This window comes from Thunnus thynnus, chromosome 3 (genome assembly GCF_963924715.1).
Source record: "Thunnus thynnus chromosome 3, fThuThy2.1, whole genome shotgun sequence".
NCBI lineage: Eukaryota > Metazoa > Chordata > Actinopteri > Scombriformes > Scombridae > Thunnus > Thunnus thynnus.
The window spans coordinates 7,403,841-7,421,073 of record NC_089519.1 but is presented as its reverse complement, the minus strand read 5'-3'; the positions used below and the strand labels follow the sequence as shown (position 1 = coordinate 7,421,073).

At 39.7% G+C, this 17,233-nt stretch overlaps 2 protein-coding genes across 3 annotated transcripts; one reads left to right on the top strand and one right to left on the bottom strand.

The window, feature by feature from the left end:
• Window positions 1–1,165: 1,165 nt before the first annotated feature.
• Window positions 1,166–6,717, bottom strand: crtac1a (cartilage acidic protein 1a). The gene is made up of 14 exons (XM_067583109.1): window positions 6,460–6,717; window positions 5,474–5,679; window positions 5,166–5,362; window positions 4,914–5,050; window positions 4,629–4,785; window positions 4,412–4,546; window positions 3,973–4,109; window positions 3,715–3,851; window positions 3,494–3,576; window positions 3,181–3,281; window positions 2,923–3,091; window positions 1,825–1,970; window positions 1,500–1,539; window positions 1,166–1,413 (listed from the first exon to the last, which is right to left on the bottom strand). The coding sequence occupies exons 2-14, from the start codon at window positions 5,668–5,670 to the stop codon at window positions 1,406–1,408; spliced, it is 1,644 nt and encodes a 547-aa protein (XP_067439210.1). The 5' UTR covers window positions 5,671–5,679; window positions 6,460–6,717; the 3' UTR covers window positions 1,166–1,405.
• A 185-nt stretch (window positions 6,718–6,902) lies between these two features.
• On the top strand, window positions 6,903–13,181 carry r3hcc1l (R3H domain and coiled-coil containing 1-like). Of its 2 annotated transcripts, none has more exons than XM_067583116.1 (7): window positions 6,903–6,984; window positions 7,542–8,048; window positions 9,513–9,700; window positions 9,997–10,067; window positions 10,833–10,928; window positions 11,033–11,173; window positions 11,793–13,181. In XM_067583116.1, exons 2-7 carry the CDS (start codon window positions 7,566–7,568, stop codon window positions 11,843–11,845), a joined length of 1,032 nt encoding a protein of 343 aa, XP_067439217.1. In that variant the 5' UTR covers window positions 6,903–6,984; window positions 7,542–7,565; the 3' UTR covers window positions 11,846–13,181. The 2 variants fall into 2 exon arrangements, with proteins under 2 accessions (XP_067439217.1, XP_067439224.1); XM_067583123.1 differs by having other exon boundaries at window positions 6,953–7,069.
• The last annotated feature ends 4,052 nt before the right edge of the window (window positions 13,182–17,233 follow it).

Genomic DNA, 17,233 nt, shown 5'->3' with positions numbered 1-17,233 from the left:
GAAAGGAAAGTGAATATAGAACTTGCATTCATCAGATACCCAGAAAAACAACTCCAAGAGAGTGCTACTGTTGCTCTGTCTGTTGTTTTAATGCTAACAGAGAACTGTATGCTAGCCTGTTAGCATATTAGCTTGTTATAATGTTAATGTTATATTAGAGTAAACATAATTCACAATTCATAGAATTTGAGAACCATTTTCATCATCTTCGCTGAACAGTAGAATGTTTTATTAGTTTATGTAAAAGAACATTCTTTGATTTTATTAAACCACTGACTTCATGAACAAATCCTCTCTTCATGTCACCATGGTAATTTTACCACAAAGGACAAATTATTCACAGGAAAATGTTCACAAGGACATTCAGTTTTTTTATGCATAATATTAATTAAAAATTGTTTCATGCAGTAAAAACATTGGTTTAGGCACCTGGATGAAAAAGCTTTGCTAATTTGATGCATGGAAAGCTTTGGTCAGGCAAATTCCCTCATGTTTGCATGCATGCATGACTCACTATATGACACTGCAGCATATTCAGCTGGGTAAAGGCCACAATCTCAGTTTAACCAGTCTTCAATTAAAACATGGAGAGTCTAAAGCATGCACTCAGTTCACCAGAGCAAACAGGAAATGTCCAGACTGCAGGATGTCCAGATAATAGGACATGATTAAATAGTATATCAAGATAAAACCAATAGACATGCTATTACTGCATATCATAGGAAGTGCTGGATAAATGCTCTCTTACTGTATCATTGCTGCCCTAAATGCTACCATCCTCTCAGATCTGCCAGTGCAGAGAGAACCAAGACACACTGTAATAAAACTGTCTTAAAACAGCAGGCTTCAAACGTGCAGGCAGAGGTGGAGCGGATGCCATCATAAAATGGAGCCAACGCTGCATGTGATGGAGGGAGAGAACAGGGGAGAACAAGGACATATGGGTGGGGGAAAACAAAGAAAGACATACATAAGGTTAGGACAACACTGCACAAATGTTTGAAACTGAAAGAGATGGAATGAAGGCTAGAAAAGGCAGAGGAGAGGCGTGCAAACACATGGGAGACACTTCTTATTTTTTCCTTATACATACAGTGGTTCAAGTTACTGAAATCAGTGATATAACTTTTAAATTATGAAATGATAATCTGACACACCCAGCATATTGATTGAAGCAGTTTATTTAGGGAGTTTGCCATGGTACATGAAATCTCAACCGTAACCCAGCTGTAGTAGTTAGGCAACCAATGAAAGCGAAAGTGTTAAAAAATAAGTATAACAAAAATATTAAAACTACTCATAGAGTAAAGAAAACAACAAGGCCCCTGTCCCAAAGCACAGAAGAAAGAAAAATAAAATTTGTCCTTTTCCACACTGTTTTTTATTGCATTACATGCCATTGTCCTCAAATACCTGTTGAAAAATAAACATAAAAGAAAATTAAAAAGAATACAAATTAATACTTATAATGTTAGAAAGTCTTTAAAAAAATTGCCTACCTGCGCAGCGGCCGTTCTTGACAGTAAAGCCTTTACCACACTGAAAAAAAGAAAAAAGGAATTTAATGGTATCCAAACCAAATATGTTGATTCATTTGGATTTTATAGAAAGATCTGAAAATTATCATTGAACAACTATGATTGGAAGAAAGAGAGACTTTCATTTTTTTCTTTTTGTAAAATTGCTTCTAATTGAATTGACGCTGGCAGTAAGAGAGAAATATAAATACTGTGGTTGATTTGATCAGCTCAAAAGGCCAGTAAGACAGACTGAGTGGAACATTACCCGTGTTCATAACTCATGCCGTGGATCCGTAGTGCATACCTGTGTGTCATTGGCAAGCACAGACATTTCCCCCTCTCTGGGGTAGGCTACTTCCACCACTGAGTTCATTTCACTAGGCTGAAGGAGGCGAGTGATGGAGCTGCCGTCAGGCCAGGAGACCTCCAGTACCGTCACCTTATCGTTTCCTGGGAGTCATGACCAGAAAAATCACTGAGCATCACACGAAGAGGAAAATAAAGCCTTCAAAAAGTCCTATAATTTTCAGTATGTTTGAGGACAACACAATATCACATATTAATGGAATAGTTCAGGATTTTCTGAAGCACGCTTATTTGCTTTCTTGCCAAGAACTAGATGAGAGGATCAATACCACTCTCATGTCTGTGTGTTGAGTATGAAGCTAGAGCAGGGAGGCAATTAGCGTGCTTTAGCATAAAGACTGGAAGCAAGGGAAACATTTAGCCTGGTTCTGTCCAATGTTCTTGCCAAAACCTCTAAAAGTTCACTAATTAACACACTGTATTTCATTTGTTTAATCTGTATACAAACAGAAATGTAAAATTGACAATTTATGATGTACTGGGAGTTTTATGCTGTAGCTTTTTCTTGATGAACAACAGCTGGAAGCAGTGACTTCTTGTGTTGCTCTGAGGCTGTCTGGCATCCAGTTGAGACTTGTTTGTAAGAGAAACTGTCACAGCACATAACTCCCTCTAAAACCACAAATTGTTGTTCCTGTTGGTGTACAGATTTAAAAAATTACATAAATATTTATGTTAATTAATGAGCTTTAAAGGTGCTGTTAGGCTTATTTTTAAACTTTGGACAGACCAGTGCTAGCCATTTCCCCCTGGTTCCAGTCTTTGTGCTAAGCTAGGCTAATTGCCTCCCTGCTTTACCTTCATATATGGAGAATAGATATGACAGTGGTATCAATCTTCTCATTCAACTCTCACCAAGAAAGCTAACAGCAGAATGCTGAACTACTCCTTTAAAATCTGTCTATACTAATACGATCAATGTGTGTATTGAGTTTAATACATACAATCTTAAATAATGGCCACTTATACTGTCTTTTCTTTGAAATAAGTGTCTCATGTTCTTACAGTGTCTATAAAGTGTGTACGTGTAACTTACCTAAACCAAAGTGGGCAACAGGCTCCATCTCACACAGGTACCCTGAGCCTCCGTCTATGATGCGTGTTTGAGCTCCGTTCTGATTGGTGAAGGCTGTTACCTTGGCACCTCGGGCAAAAGAGCCAAACTGGGTGCGAGGGATGACCCGCAGCCAGTTATTGGATGAGCCCTGAAAACACGGATGACAGGTTAGATTGTGGATAGTCACAGCTGAGTTATCATGAACAAACACACACGCACGAAAACACATGCACACACCTGGGTGACCTTGAAGACAGAGATTGGCTGCTGGGCGCTCTCTCCATGTGCTAACAGCAGGTCCAGCTGTCCGTCCCCATCTAAGTCTGTCACAGTGCCACCTGTCCAAAACAGGCAGAGAGCTTTCACTGCGCTGACCTACATAACAACCTCACTGTGATGCTTTACTGACAGCTGTGTCACTGTAAATCTCATTCAAACACAGAGATAGCTGAATATCAGAATATTCAGTTCAGGTTACATCATTTTGAGAATGAAACTAGAGAAAATATGTTGTCCAAAGTCCTCTGGTCTGAGTTCAGACATATCTCACCTGTTCCTCTCCCTTGTGGCTCTGCAGCATCTCCCACATTAAGCTCCTGAATCAAAGGGTCTGCACCATCTCTCCTTGATACCCTGTAAACAAACAAACAAGATTCTAAAAATAGCTGATAATGATCTCAATACTCTGGGATGTGCACCACTGCCAGTTATTCCTTGAATGAAGGATGCCTCTCATTTGAGTTTGGGCTCACATAATTATTGAAATCTTACCTGAACAGCCTGTTAGGGGCGTTGCCTCTGTAGGCAATATTGTTGAAAAACACCTCCAGCTCCTTGTCATTATCAAAGTCAGCAGCGATGACTGTGCGAATAGGGGAGGGGGTGGCAAATCCTCCAGTAGCGATGTTCTGCACAGGAGAACACATAGCTTTTCATGTCAGGCTTTATTAAAATCTTGTCAGTTACAAACGTTTACTTTCCACCCCTCCTTTATTCTTTTCCCTCCACTGTCCTGCTCTCTTTAATTACCCGGAATTTAGAGTCGCTGCCCTGCAGGTAAAGTCTGTGTGGGCCGTTCCAGTTGCCATAGACGATGTCTGTCTTTCCATCGCCATTGAAGTCAGCTAGTGCTATTCCTCTGCCATGCTGGTATCGGTCCTCCACACCTTTAAAGGTTACACAGTGTTAAAGATAGAAGATAATGCTGCTATTTGCATTGCATTAACCTCAATATTCTGATAATAATAATTTACCTACAACCTTTAGTTTTACTAAAGCTTAACTATACTTCTGTACTTCTTAAACAGAACAAAAACTAGAATATTTGGTGTAAAACATATTAGACAAAGAGGACATACTTTGAAAGACATACAAATATCTCATGAAGTAACAACTGCACTCATGCTACACTTATTTTAAAAAAAACCTCTGCCTGCTTTCAGCTTCTTCTTTCCTGATTTATTCTCACCTGCTTGTCTGGCCATATCAACAAAAGTCCCATCTCCATTGTTCTTGAACAGGAAGTTGGGTCCGTTCTCATTGTCACAGAACACATCTGACCTTGTCTGGCTGAGGATCGGTCCAACCACCACGCCACGGCCACCTGCACAACAACCAAACTCTGAATGCAGCAGCTGATTTAGCCAAATTCAAAACATCACACGCATTATATTCCCCAAACTGACCAGTGTACTTGTTGACTCCAGCCTCAGCGGCTACGTCAGACAGAGCGATGACGCCCTTGGTCAAATCACTGGCAGCCTCATCCATTTCTAAGAGAGCGTGGGGGCCGATGTTGCCGCTGGCATAGTTGGCCACGTAGACTGAGTAGCGGCCAGTTCCCTGCAGAGAAACAACAGGAAGAAAGGTTTTGTACAGAACTGACAATCCCTTAAAAGAACAGGAGAAAGAGAAAGTAGAGAGGGTGAGATGTGAAGAACCATGCCATTGGACAAAGTGGGTGTACTGACCTTTCTGTCGATACATGCCACAGAGCGTCCTGCCATGCGATTAGCTACGCCACGACGCACATTGAGCTCATCACTGAGCAGATCTTCAAAACGGCCATTGCGAAACTTGAAGAGCTTGTCTGAGTAAGTTGCCCGTCCTGCAAAAAAAAGGCAGTAATAAGGGGGAAAAATTATTCATCTACCTGAAATTACTTGCTGGGGTCATGCAATTTGCTGATCATAACTGACTGATCATAAGAATGAAGTATTTACCAGAGTAAGCATTGTTTGTGTTGAGGAAGTAGATCTCCTCACGTCCATCTCCATCCACATCACAGGCAGTAACTCCAATGGCGTTCCCTGCTCGGTCCCTCAGTGCGTAGTATGGAGAGTTACTGTCATCAATAGCAATGTTTACCATCCTGTTCTGAACGCGGTCATACTTCAACACCAGGTTGGGCCCATCGTACCTGAGGGAGGAGAACACACAGCTTTATTTTGCTCACACAATTTCATATAACAAACCTACAAAGTGTAATGAACATTAGCCAAAGCTAAGAGATGTGTAATGATACACTCACCCTGCCACAACCACTTCCAGGTCGCCGTCACCATCCACATCAGTTACTGCCATCCCATAATTGAGCTGTGTCGGATTGTGCAGGCTGTCAGGAGGAAGCATCGTCTGTGTTACAACCTGTAGCATGGGGTCGGAGTTCTGAGCCTGGGACTGATGCCAGAGTCCGAAGAGCAGGAGCAACACACCTGAACCCCACATCGTTATAACCTGGTGGCACACAGAGCATTAAACATTTCACTTCACAATTCACATGGAAATTTCTTTTTATAGAGAGCAGGACAGACATAATGTAAGTTAACAGGACACTATGTTGAGCAAATATAATGCACAGACATCCTGTCTTCATGACATGATAGAGAGCATATTAGTTTGCTTCTTTAAAGCAAAATCATACATACATTTATAGCAAATTATAAGAACATGTGTTTAAAGGGAAACTCCACCAATTTCCTTTTCTATGTGTCTCTTGTGAGTCCCACAACTTTTAAAGATTTAGTAAGATTTGGTGAGATCATCAAACCAAGCAAAAATGAGATATAGAGGTAGAAGTTGAGTAGTGTCCAAAAAACAACAAAAATCAGTGGAGAGCCCAGGTAGAAGATTTTAAGTATGAGATTTTTTATTCTAAATTCATGAGCGAACACCATTATGTTTTTGCCATTTTGAAAAAGTAATTCTACATCTGAAAAAAAAAAAAAGTAAGATACTTGAATACCGCCCTGAAAATGCATATTTTTGCAGCTATACAATATGAGCACATACTTTGTTAACGCTGGATATTTTCTGCATTATTGATTCTTTCTTGTTTCATTGTTAAAAATGATGCAAGATACAATCGTTTGCTCTTCGAAGTCACTGATGTACAATATAATGAATGCTCTCTTAATACACACATGCATGCAGCATATTCCTCATCTATGCCTTCACCTGAGCAGAGCCAGTAACATGCAAGAGTTAAATTCCTTCAGAGACTAAATACTGTCTTACCTGACAACTCTCACAATGTACAGAGATGCAAATGACCCACAAATGGTGTGAGAGCAGTCTGCACCCTTATAATACCATTTGAGACCTTACACAACTTTGCGTTTTAAAATTTACGAAACAGCTTGTGTAACGTGTAGGGCATTTGGCCAATCAGCGACGAACGGTCTAAATAATACGGATGTTGGCCAATGGCTGACCGGTATTTCTATGAGCATGTGTGTGAGACGCGGAAGTCGGTTCTGTTTGTAGGCGCTGCTAAATAAACACAGTACAGCAATAGCACATAATAATACACTCAGGCGACGGCACATTCATTATTCCTGTCGGGACAGAAATCCTGACTCATAAAGACTGTGCATATTCTGCTGTAAAACAAATTCGACGTCAAAACAAACGAGCTCGTCGTCCTACAGTGGTTCTGCTGCAGAGCCATATAAGAACAACAACTCCCAGAGTTCTCTGCGTTTATCCGACGCCTGCGTCAGTCGTGCGACGGAAATCTGTTGCTAAACAAACCAAATACGGGTAAGCCGAAAGAGGAATATTTATCCTATATACGTGTAGTTAAAATAGTCTCAGTGAAAATAAATGAACAGAATTACTTTTTAATGTAAGTCGGTGTTAACTTTATGTTTGTGTCCTCAGTAAATAATGTTTATAGCCTCAGCGAGAGGAAGCTAACTGTAACTCAGCTAACTGCATTATGTTAAATGCTTCTTTCATTTTTGGACTGTGCTCTCGGGGGAATTGCCTAGACCAAGTCGTTGGAATAAAAACGAAATAATACTGTCATTAAACTTATTCAAGACTATTTTGAAATATATTAATGTTTGAGAAAGATTTAACACTTTATATCAGAATCATCTTTATTGGCCAAGTGTGTTTATGTTTTTAGTGGCTCTCAATGTACTTACGCAACATAACAACATAACAATCTTTAGAAATATACACAAGGAATTACTATAAACAGCTGAAACCGTTTCTGTGAACTGTAAACAGGATACAAATAGTGCAAAGAAGTGACCACTTACATTATTTTATTGCTTTGCCTCTTCTCCTGTTTCCGTTGCTCGTTTATCCAGATGTTTTGATAACATCTCTCAATAATGGAACTGGAACAGCCAAAGGAAGACAGTGCTACTGCCCAGCCCTCACCTACACCTTCTTCTCAGTCAAAGAGGCCAAGTCAGGCTCTGTACGTGCCCAAACAACGACTTCAGGGTTCCAAAGACAAAGCTAAGACTCAGGGAGAAGTTAAACCAAGACCCAGGCCTCGCTACACGGACAAAGCACGAAAGAATGCCAAGAACAAGAAGGACAAGGCTGGAGGAGAGGGAAAGACATTACCTGTTGGAGGACAAGATGGGGGTGAGGTACCGAACAGTGACACCAGTACTGATGTGAAGGAAGAGAGGCTACAGGATACAGAGGTGGAGACTAATGGGCAGCCTGACTCAACTAATGTGGATACAGAGGTCACTTCACGGTTGGAGGCGGCATCCTCTCCTGAAGAAGAGGGGGAAGAGGAGAGTTGGGACACCTTGTTCAATGATGATGGGGATTGTCTTGATCCGCACCTGCTTGAAGAGGTGAGAAATTACAGTAGGTTTGGATGAAAGGAAAAAAAAAGTAACCAGAGGAACCTCCCCCAACATTCATACATTCAGTTGCCAGTTTATTTGTACTTATATAAAATCCAAGGTTAAAATGTTCAGGCTTTGTTGAAACTGTTAATGGTGATGCTGATTGAACTTCATGGTCTTTCTGGGGGCTGTAGTCGCTAGTGGTTGTTGTAGAACTTCAACATTTAGTCGATTAATCAGTTGCAGAAAATTAATCGTTAACTATGTTAATCAATTAATTGTTTGGAGTCATTTTTAAAGACAAAATACTAAACTTCTCTGGTTCCAGTGTCTTAATCACACATATTTTCTGGTTTCATTAGTCTTCTATAATATTAAACTGAATATCTTGTGGTTGTGGACTGTTGGTCTGGACAAAAGAAGACACCTTAGGTTGCATCTTGGGCTTTGGGAAATGGTTATCGACATTTTTCACCATTTTCTGACATTTTATAGACCAAATCATTAATTAATTAATCGAGAAAATAATTGACAGATTAACCAAGAATGAAAACAATCATTAGTTGTAGCCCTTAAGTGATGCTGTTGAATTGAGAGCTGTTTCTAATATATATTGCCTCCCCATGTTAATATAAATTAGGGTAGACTACATATTAATAACACTTCTGAGTGTAACACAATACAATCTTATGTTTGCTACATGAAAAAGTTTCCCTGTGCTGAATGGAGACTTTACCATATTTTGATCATCTCACATTTGTAAATTAGAAATGTAATTATGACCATTAAACTGTTGATATCTTAGTATAATGCAATACAACTCAATAGCACCACAAACTACACCCACCAAACTGGCCACTGATATTCAGTATCTTGATATCAGTTTAGAAATAGAAATCGACATGTAAAGTTTTCTGGATGATGGCAGTGACACTGCTAACGGTCAACAAAAAAACAAAATGTTATTTGTAGCTGCCATTCTCAGTATTTTATAATTCTGACCCAGTAACGGCTTTGAACTGTTAAGTTAGACCAGGAAAATGTTTCGGCTTGGCTAAGAATATTAAATGTATTTACAATGTACAATGATTGATAGATTTGTCCACCCAGGATTGGACACGTTGTAGATGATGTGCACCAGTTTTCCATAAATTGAGCCTTGTGGTAGTATGAGTAGCTGAGCTGAAGCTGTGCTTGCATCAGCTGCTTCATTCATGGTTCTCCATTGGTGGCTTATTGAACTGCTGCCAACCTCCTCCTCATGTGCTAAGCTTTTGGTGTTGTTGACTTTACTTGGATCTAATGTGTGTGTCAGGATGCTAGTCTTGAACCTGGATGTTATCTCTGACTAGGCTTTGGTGACACCTGAAAGCAGAGATACAAATCAGACTTTATCTGTTTCCTCCTTGTTTGATTTTTTTATTCACCATCATTCTGTCATTTGCTCGCACTCCTTCCTCACCCTTCCAGCTGGCTCCGAAGGATGGTAGAAAAAAGAAGTCCATCCAGGAGGCCCGATTTGATTACTACAACATGGATGGAGATTATGATGAGGACATCGACCTCACAGAGGACGAACTCTCTCACATCGTCGAGATCTATGATTTTCCTGCAGAGTTTAAGACCGAGGATCTTCTTAAGTTATTTCAGTCCTACCAGTATGTAAAATTCATTGTACTACTTCTATACTTTTCAAATCTTAATATACTGTAGTTCAAAGTCATCTATATGTTTCAGGTTTCTTGTCAACTCTTCATTTTAAGATCAACTTTGAGTTTTAACTGATCTTAAACAGCTTCTGACTCACTGAGTCAAGAAAGGTCTTTAAATTTGAAATCTCAGTGACTCAGTGTGGGGTCTCTGGTAACTCAGATGACTTGAAGTATCAGTTTTATCTACCTTCAGGTTTAGTAACCTTTTAGTTCTGCTTAATTGTGACTTTTATGTTTTTCAGACAAAGAGGCTTTGATGTTCAGTGGATTGATGACACACATGCCCTGGGTCTCTTCTCAAGCCCCATAGCAGGTTAGTGAAATTCTGCTTCACATCATTTGTGGCAAATGAATTAACTTTTGGAAAACAAAAATCGTCCAGAGGTGAGATTGTCAAAAAAGTATAATGTCTTTTATTGAATTGAAGTGGTAAAGACCTTGAGTTATTCCGCGCAGAGCAACTGAAACTGTCAGGCAATACATTCTCCTGATCCTTCTTACACCTCTCATTGGTCTTTTCTTATTTATCCCAGTAACTCCCCTAAAATATCACTGCTTATAATAATATTAAAGAGTAGCTCACAGGTTTATTTACTTTGTCTGTTAATGCTTGGCAGACTATTGATTTTGTCTGGTGGTGGGGGCAAAAACAAGAGAGCTTTAAAGAGTATTAAAGAGTATATAGGCATTACATCATAAATTTCAACACAATTAAAAATACCTATGTATTACACTATGAATTTTCCACCACACATAAAAATCCGGAAAGGGGGGGGGGGCTACCTTACAGTACATTATCCTCTGCAGTAGAAATCGATGTTGTGACACTTTTCCCCGTCATAATGGGAGGGAAACTGTTTTATTAAGGAGGATCAGTGGACTTTAGTAGACCGTAACCTCTGACTGAGAAATTCAAAACATTATTAACATTAAGTTTGCATTTACTGCTGAGGTATTATATGGTGTTATAAGTTGTTTCTTTTACTTGTCTTTACTTTTTCACATCATCTTACAAAGTGTCTTTTTCCATCGTATACAAATAATAGTAAACAACCTTTTGTTTCTTTTCCCTTTTCAGCCCGTGAAGCTCTGAGATCCAAACATATGCTGATGAAGTTGCGACCACTCTCCAAATCCTCCCCTGCCATAAAGGCCAAAGCCCGCAGCTGCTCAGGTGCAAACACAGTCGACCGTCTTCCCGGTTCTCTGTCAGTTTGTCTTCTGTATCTCATATACATTTAAAGACTAATCTTATCTTAATTCACCTCCCATCCCAAGACTACCTCCTGCCTGCTAAGGAGAGACCTCAGACGAGTGCAGCACTGGCTCGAAAGCTCGTGATTGGTGCCCTCGGTGTAAAGAGCAACCTGACGAAGGAGCAGCGCGAGGCAGAGAGGAAGAAGCTCCAGGAAGCAAAGGGTAAGAGATGAACTGCGGTCAGCAGAACATGACAACCCTAATCTGACAGTCTCACTGCCTCAGTGTTCGCATCACAAGGTTTTCACCACAAGTGGGAGCTGTTTTCATACTTTTCAAAGAAACTACAGTTACAAGTGTAGTTGCAGGTTGATGCCAAGAGAAGTTGCTCTCCGTCCATTGCTGTGCAGATCATAACAGGTCTATAATCAGTCCAGCAGCTATTTCCCCTCTTAGATGGAACATAAGTATATAAGCACAGAAAACCACAAATGGCTGTCCACTGAACAGCTAGTCAGGAAGTCAGAGCCTTGAGTATAGTGAACTAAAAAAAGCTCCTTTGTTCTTAGCATGGATGCACTGCTGCGCTCGTTATTTAACATCACAACACGCAGAGTAAATGTCAGCGCTGAAGTGCATCATGTGCTGAACATTATGTCCTTGGACTGGATGCCACGTATGGTCATATCCACAACTGGCTGTTCAGTCTGCCTCAGCTCCACAGATCCCTGCATGTGGCAGACTGTTACAAATTTAGAGCAACAAATCATGAAAGTGTTGTTTAGTTAAGGGCTTTCTCTGATTGATATGATGAACTGTCTCTCTGTGATTTATCTTTCAGAAAAAAAGCGCCTGGCAGTCAAACAGAGGGAAGATGCTTGGGAGGGGAAGTGACTGGACAGAAAACTACCTCCCTTCTGTTTGGTTTTTATTTTATTTTTTTTAGATTCCTTGAATCAGCAGAGGCTAAAGACATCTTGTACCTCTTCACACTCGATAAAGATTGTCCTTCTCCTGCTCTGTTTTTCTTAACTGGTCACTCCTTCCTACCACTACACTTCCCAGAAATGGATTCCCACCATTTTTTTCCCCTTCTTTCTGCCACAGTCCTTCACCAACTGCTACTGAACATCTCATCCTCGTCTGTTTGTTAGCCTGCAGCGTTACATCACATGAGAGCGTCCCATTTCCTTTCCCTAACCTTTATCTTCATATTTTGGTTGTGCAGGGTGTGTCGCACAACAGACTCACTTATTTTGATATCTCTTAACATTGCAACGAGGACTGAGCCTCATCACTTGTAAAGGGTAACAAATTAATTTATGTTATTCATGTTTGTCTTTATATGGACTTTTTATGTTTTGTAAAGATGACCCAAGTAAATCCACCTGTAAATTTGAGGGTTGAATTCAGTCTTGTGAAACAGTGCATCATTTTACACAAAGACATTAAGATTTCTGTTGGCAGTTGAATTAAAGGTTTTAAAAAAACGCAGCGTTTTTTACCGTTTGAACCTCGCTATAGTAAATGCATCATAACTGGTTACTTCTTATTAAACTTTTACTACAAACCTTTGAATCAGTTCAGTTTTCAGCTGACACCCATTGAAAGGCCTCCACCACTCAGCAGGTTGATTTAATGTAATGTTTGTATTTTGTGTTGTGTGCTTGTCTGTACACAATTTCAATGAGAGGAGTCTTGTTGATGATGATGTCATTTATTCTGAAGGACAAATCTCAACCTGGTGATCAACAAGATATTCCAAAGCAAATCACAGTTATGTGTCTAATATTCTGTTCATGTTCCTTTTAATCTGTGTGACTACTCCTTTACTCTTCAAATCCATTTTTAGAAAAAAATCTGACATTTAAAACATTATGAAGAGCATTATTATATGGAACTAGTATGACTGGAGAATAAATCCCAAAAATTTCGTAGTATGGGGTTTTAATGTGCCTGCACAGCCAGCAGAGATGTCTGGCCAGTAAACTTGAATAAGTAGATGTTGTATTTAGGTCACACTGTGTACTGTACAAGCATTTTGGCAAAATAAGTTATTGAATAATTCATGTTTAACAATTTAAGACACTATTTCAATTCCAGTTTTGATAATACGTTTCCACTCCAATTGGTGTATAACGCAATCTGTTGGTTGAGAAAAATCTCTAACAGTAATGTTCACAATAACTCTTTCAAACGGCTTTAGATAAAAAAAAAGAGTGGTGGTCAAGCTCTAAGGCCTGTGTGTCTTTATTCCTGGAAAGCTAGAATTTTGAAGTGGTAAAATTGGCTTTCTCTAGAGAGAGAGAGAGTGTTTATTGAATTTTTAAGGTTTAACTTCAACCTCAGTTTCCCAGTTCAGAGTAATCTTTCATAATTTAGTATGAGCTTCCTCAAACACACACATCCAGGCTCAAGACTTCTTTGACAGCTGGAGGCAGCTGACCACAGACCATGTGGCAACGCGTCTCATTTACCTTGAGAGCTGCAAATTTATTTGTTTTCGGTTAGTGAACTTTGCATCAACTTCAAACTGAAATATGCTGTTAACTTTTGGCTTCACTAGCTGCAATATGTTGGTGGGAAAAAAAGTAAGACAATAAATTGCTGCTTAAAAGATGATCATTCATATTAAAACATTATGTTGCCTTCAGACACCATTCAGTCTACAGTATTTGCCTAATATTCAATACTACAACTACTTCTCTTCTCTCTTAAATCTGTACTCTCCAGTGCCGCTGGAAGAAAGAGTTTGTGTCTAGATCATTGGCTAAGAGCAACAGAGACATGGTGCCACGTGGCTCATTGTGGGCTAATTAAAGTGTTGCAGCTTCAGAGGAGGCACCACTGCACGTTCAGTTTCTGTGTTCACATTGGTTTTAAATTAATAGCCATTTTATGTGATCCAAATAAAATCTCTGCAGCAACAAATCCCCTTTCAGAGGTCCCTTATCTCTAGAGATGTAGGCAGGATCAGCGGATTAAGAATCAAATGAGCCCAGCACACTTAAGTTGATGAAAATGTGTCTGACAGCATGTGTATTGTGTGTTTTTACGGACAAAATGGGGACAAACTGAATATTAGTAAGAAAAATGCAGTTTTATTTAATGGAGAAGGAATTAAAAATCAGTTAGAGTAGTAGTATTTTTAAAGTTTTATTTATGGCTGCTGGTACACCATAATTTATTTAAACTTTTCCAGGAACCATAAGTGATGAGATTTAAAAATAAAGGCAAAGAGGGCTGTGAATTTTCATATTTTACCTCTCAGTCTGACTGCTATATTCTGATTCATCAACTATACTCTGATTCATTAATTTAAACTTGCATATCCATTGCTGAGAGTCTGGAAAGAGGTGGGTAAAGTCTACAACAAAAATATGATTTTGTTTCATGGTTGGTAGACTTTTTGTAATTTTGCTTTTTCTTTTATGTCACTTAAATCTCTTCAAGACAGAAGAATAAACACAAAATGTACCCATTACCACCACATAAGCTACACAAGCTTGTGAGACTTTTTGTAGTGTCTAGTGAATAGATCATGCCTCTAATTTGTGATTAATTACATTATTTTCTTGTTATTGCTGGTTATGTTTTTTTTAACTGTTGCAGCCAGGCCTTTGCTGGGTTTAATGCACACATAACCCTTCTCTTACATAACTTACTTCCAAAAATGTCTTCCAGTGTGGAATAAAAGCAAATGTGGCCACATTTTCACAGTGAGTTTGCCAGAATAGAAGTGGACCTCCATGTGCGCTGTTGTTCTTGCAGCTGAACTACACGCCTCCTGGAGCTGCTCTTCTTTACCATCATCATGTGAGATCTGAGCCCAGCCCATAATGTCATGCTTTACTGTGGGTTCATGAGGAGGTGATGCACCGCAGAACAGCCCGCTGGGTGCTTCACACACAATCATTAGATTAAATACACGAACACAAACCACTACTAAGCAAGTAGTGGTCCCGGGGAGTAGCTCTGCCCTCAATGTGCTACACAGAAATGCTGTTATGTCATGGAGCAAATGAAATGTGAGGCATGGTCCAAATGAAGAAACAATCTAATGTCCCACCACAATAAAGGAGTGTGCTGGTGTAGGGTGGCACGTTTCCCAGCACCAAACACTGTCAGCAATCACACCTTACATCAGCCTTCTCCCTTCACAAATTCAATGCTTTGCTACTAATTACACAATCAATCAGTTTGATCATGACCTGTGCAGTCAGTAGCATCTTGGCATTAGCACAACAGTACGTTCTTTAAGATGATAGTGCCCACTTAAAGTGTGATTATTGAACTTTTGAGAGAAGAAATGACAGTGTTCCAATTACAAATAAAAAGCAGAATTCATATGCAAAAATGCACCAGCTGATACAGTTGCTTATGGTGGCTAATGTTAGCAAACTTAAGGTGAATATTACTACATAATGGGGATTACAGTGGCTGCTGTTCATTTAAAGTTTGTCTTCCTTTAATCAAAGGACATTGCAATGCATGATAATAAAATGATTATGTTAATAATGGGAGCAGGTACTGATAGGCATGATATGTTATGTCCAGCGTTACTGTAGGATGGAGTAGGAGTTTCTAAAATTCTCAGATAACAGATAGTTATGGTCTTTATCTTATGGAAAATGGTGGCTAGTAACAGTAACACTGTGCTGCCACTGTCACTAATAAATGATTTTATTTACAGTAGCTATCAGTAGTAACTTTCTTTATGTAACTCACTTGATATTTATTGTCATTTTCTTTACTGAATGTGAAAATGATATTCTTATCTAACTCGAAAGTCCCATACTTAAAGTATAGCTTATGTAATGTGACAGTGGGCAGCTGTGAGAGTTACAAGTGTGTGGTGTGTGTGTGTATGTGTTCATCAGTGGGAATGAGGTTGGAAACAACCATTAAGAATGAGTTAGCTCAGGCTCCCAGGAGAAAATGGGAAACCCAGTCGCTCTTTTTAAACCTTTATAGAAACTGCTAAAGGGAGCAATGGAGTCTAAACTTGGTTGTTATCAGAGTATAAAATTTGCACAAAGCACTGTATAAACTGCATGAACTGCTGTTACTTGTGATTTTGTTATTTATCTTCATTCATCTGGCTTTAAACAGGATCACTCTAACGAGACTGCACTCCTGTCGGTAATGGAATCATAAAGTACAACTTAGCAAATTTTAGACATATTCGAAACTGTCTCTCTTTGGATGCAGCCAAGATATGTATGCATGCTATGATTCTTTCCCATATGTGTTATTGCATCACATGTTGGGGGCAAGCTGGAGAAACAACCATAAAACCTCTTGAGTCCTTATACAAACAAACTCTAAAAGCTCTGGACAAAAAGCCAATGCATTTCCATCACTGTAGGGTATTGAGCTTTGAGAATTTTAGATTATTCTCAGATTTGTGCCTAGTTTATAAAATTTTAAATGGTTTGGCCCCTCCTCCACTATGTGACTTTCTGTACACTTGCTCAGTAAATTCTGTGAGATCCTCCAGAATATCCTCTATACAAGATTGTACCAAACCATTTCGTCGCACTGCATTTGGGCAGTCAGCTTTCTCTGTGAAAGCCACAACTCAGTGGAATACCCTACCTGACGATATGTAGAACTGTAGTTCTATCAATGCATTCAAGACCAGACAAAAACATGTACTAAAGACCAATCAGCTGTGTAACCATTGAGTCTGACTGTGTTCTGTGTGGTATCACAGCTTGGTATCACAGGATCTGCCCTCCGCTCGTTCATATCCTACCTCTCAGGGAGATATTTTAGAGTATCTTGGAGTGGAGAAGTGTCCAAACTGCACAGCTTATCCACAGGGGTTCCTCAAGGGTCAGTGCTCGGTTCCCTTGTCTTCTCAATATATACCACCTTACTTAGCACAGTAATCCTCCCAAGGCTCTCATGGTTTGTCATACCATTGCTATGCCGACTATACCCTGCTCTTCCTGACCACACAGACCACACAGTCTCAGCCCAGATCTCATCATACCTTGCCGATATATCAGGGTGGATGAGAGAACGCCATCTTCAACTCAACCTCTCTAAGACTGAGCTCCTTGACAACCCAGCCAGTCCCTCAATACAACAAATCGGTATCCAGCTCGAATCAGCCCGACTCATGCCCACAAAGTCTGCCTGAAACTTGAGTGTCATGATCGATGATCAACTAACCTTTAAGGTTCACATGGTCTCGATTGCTTGGTCGTATCGATTTGCCCTCTACAACATCAGGAAGATCAGACCCTACCAGTCTGAGGATGCACCATAACTCCT

Bases quoted from the DNA above. Each gene is read 5' to 3' on its own strand.
- crtac1a (XM_067583109.1), bottom strand. From the start codon at position 5,670: ATGTGGGGTTCAGGTGTGTTGCTCCTGCTCTTCGGACTCTGGCATCAG. The intron at 4,547-4,628 runs GTCAGTTTGGGG...GTTGTTGTGCAG, and splicing joins TGGAGTCAACAAGTACACTG to GTGGCCGTGGCGTGGTGGTT. The intron at 4,110-4,411 runs GTGAGAATAAAT...TAACCTTTAAAG, and splicing joins TGATATGGCCAGACAAGCAG to GTGTGGAGGACCGATACCAG.
- r3hcc1l (XM_067583116.1), top strand. From the start codon at position 7,566: ATGGAACTGGAACAGCCAAAGGAAGACAGTGCTACTGCCCAGCCCTCA. The intron at 9,701-9,996 runs GTATGTAAAATT...TATGTTTTTCAG, and splicing joins AAGTTATTTCAGTCCTACCA to ACAAAGAGGCTTTGATGTTC. The intron at 11,174-11,792 runs GTAAGAGATGAA...TTTATCTTTCAG, and splicing joins GAAGCTCCAGGAAGCAAAGG to AAAAAAAGCGCCTGGCAGTC.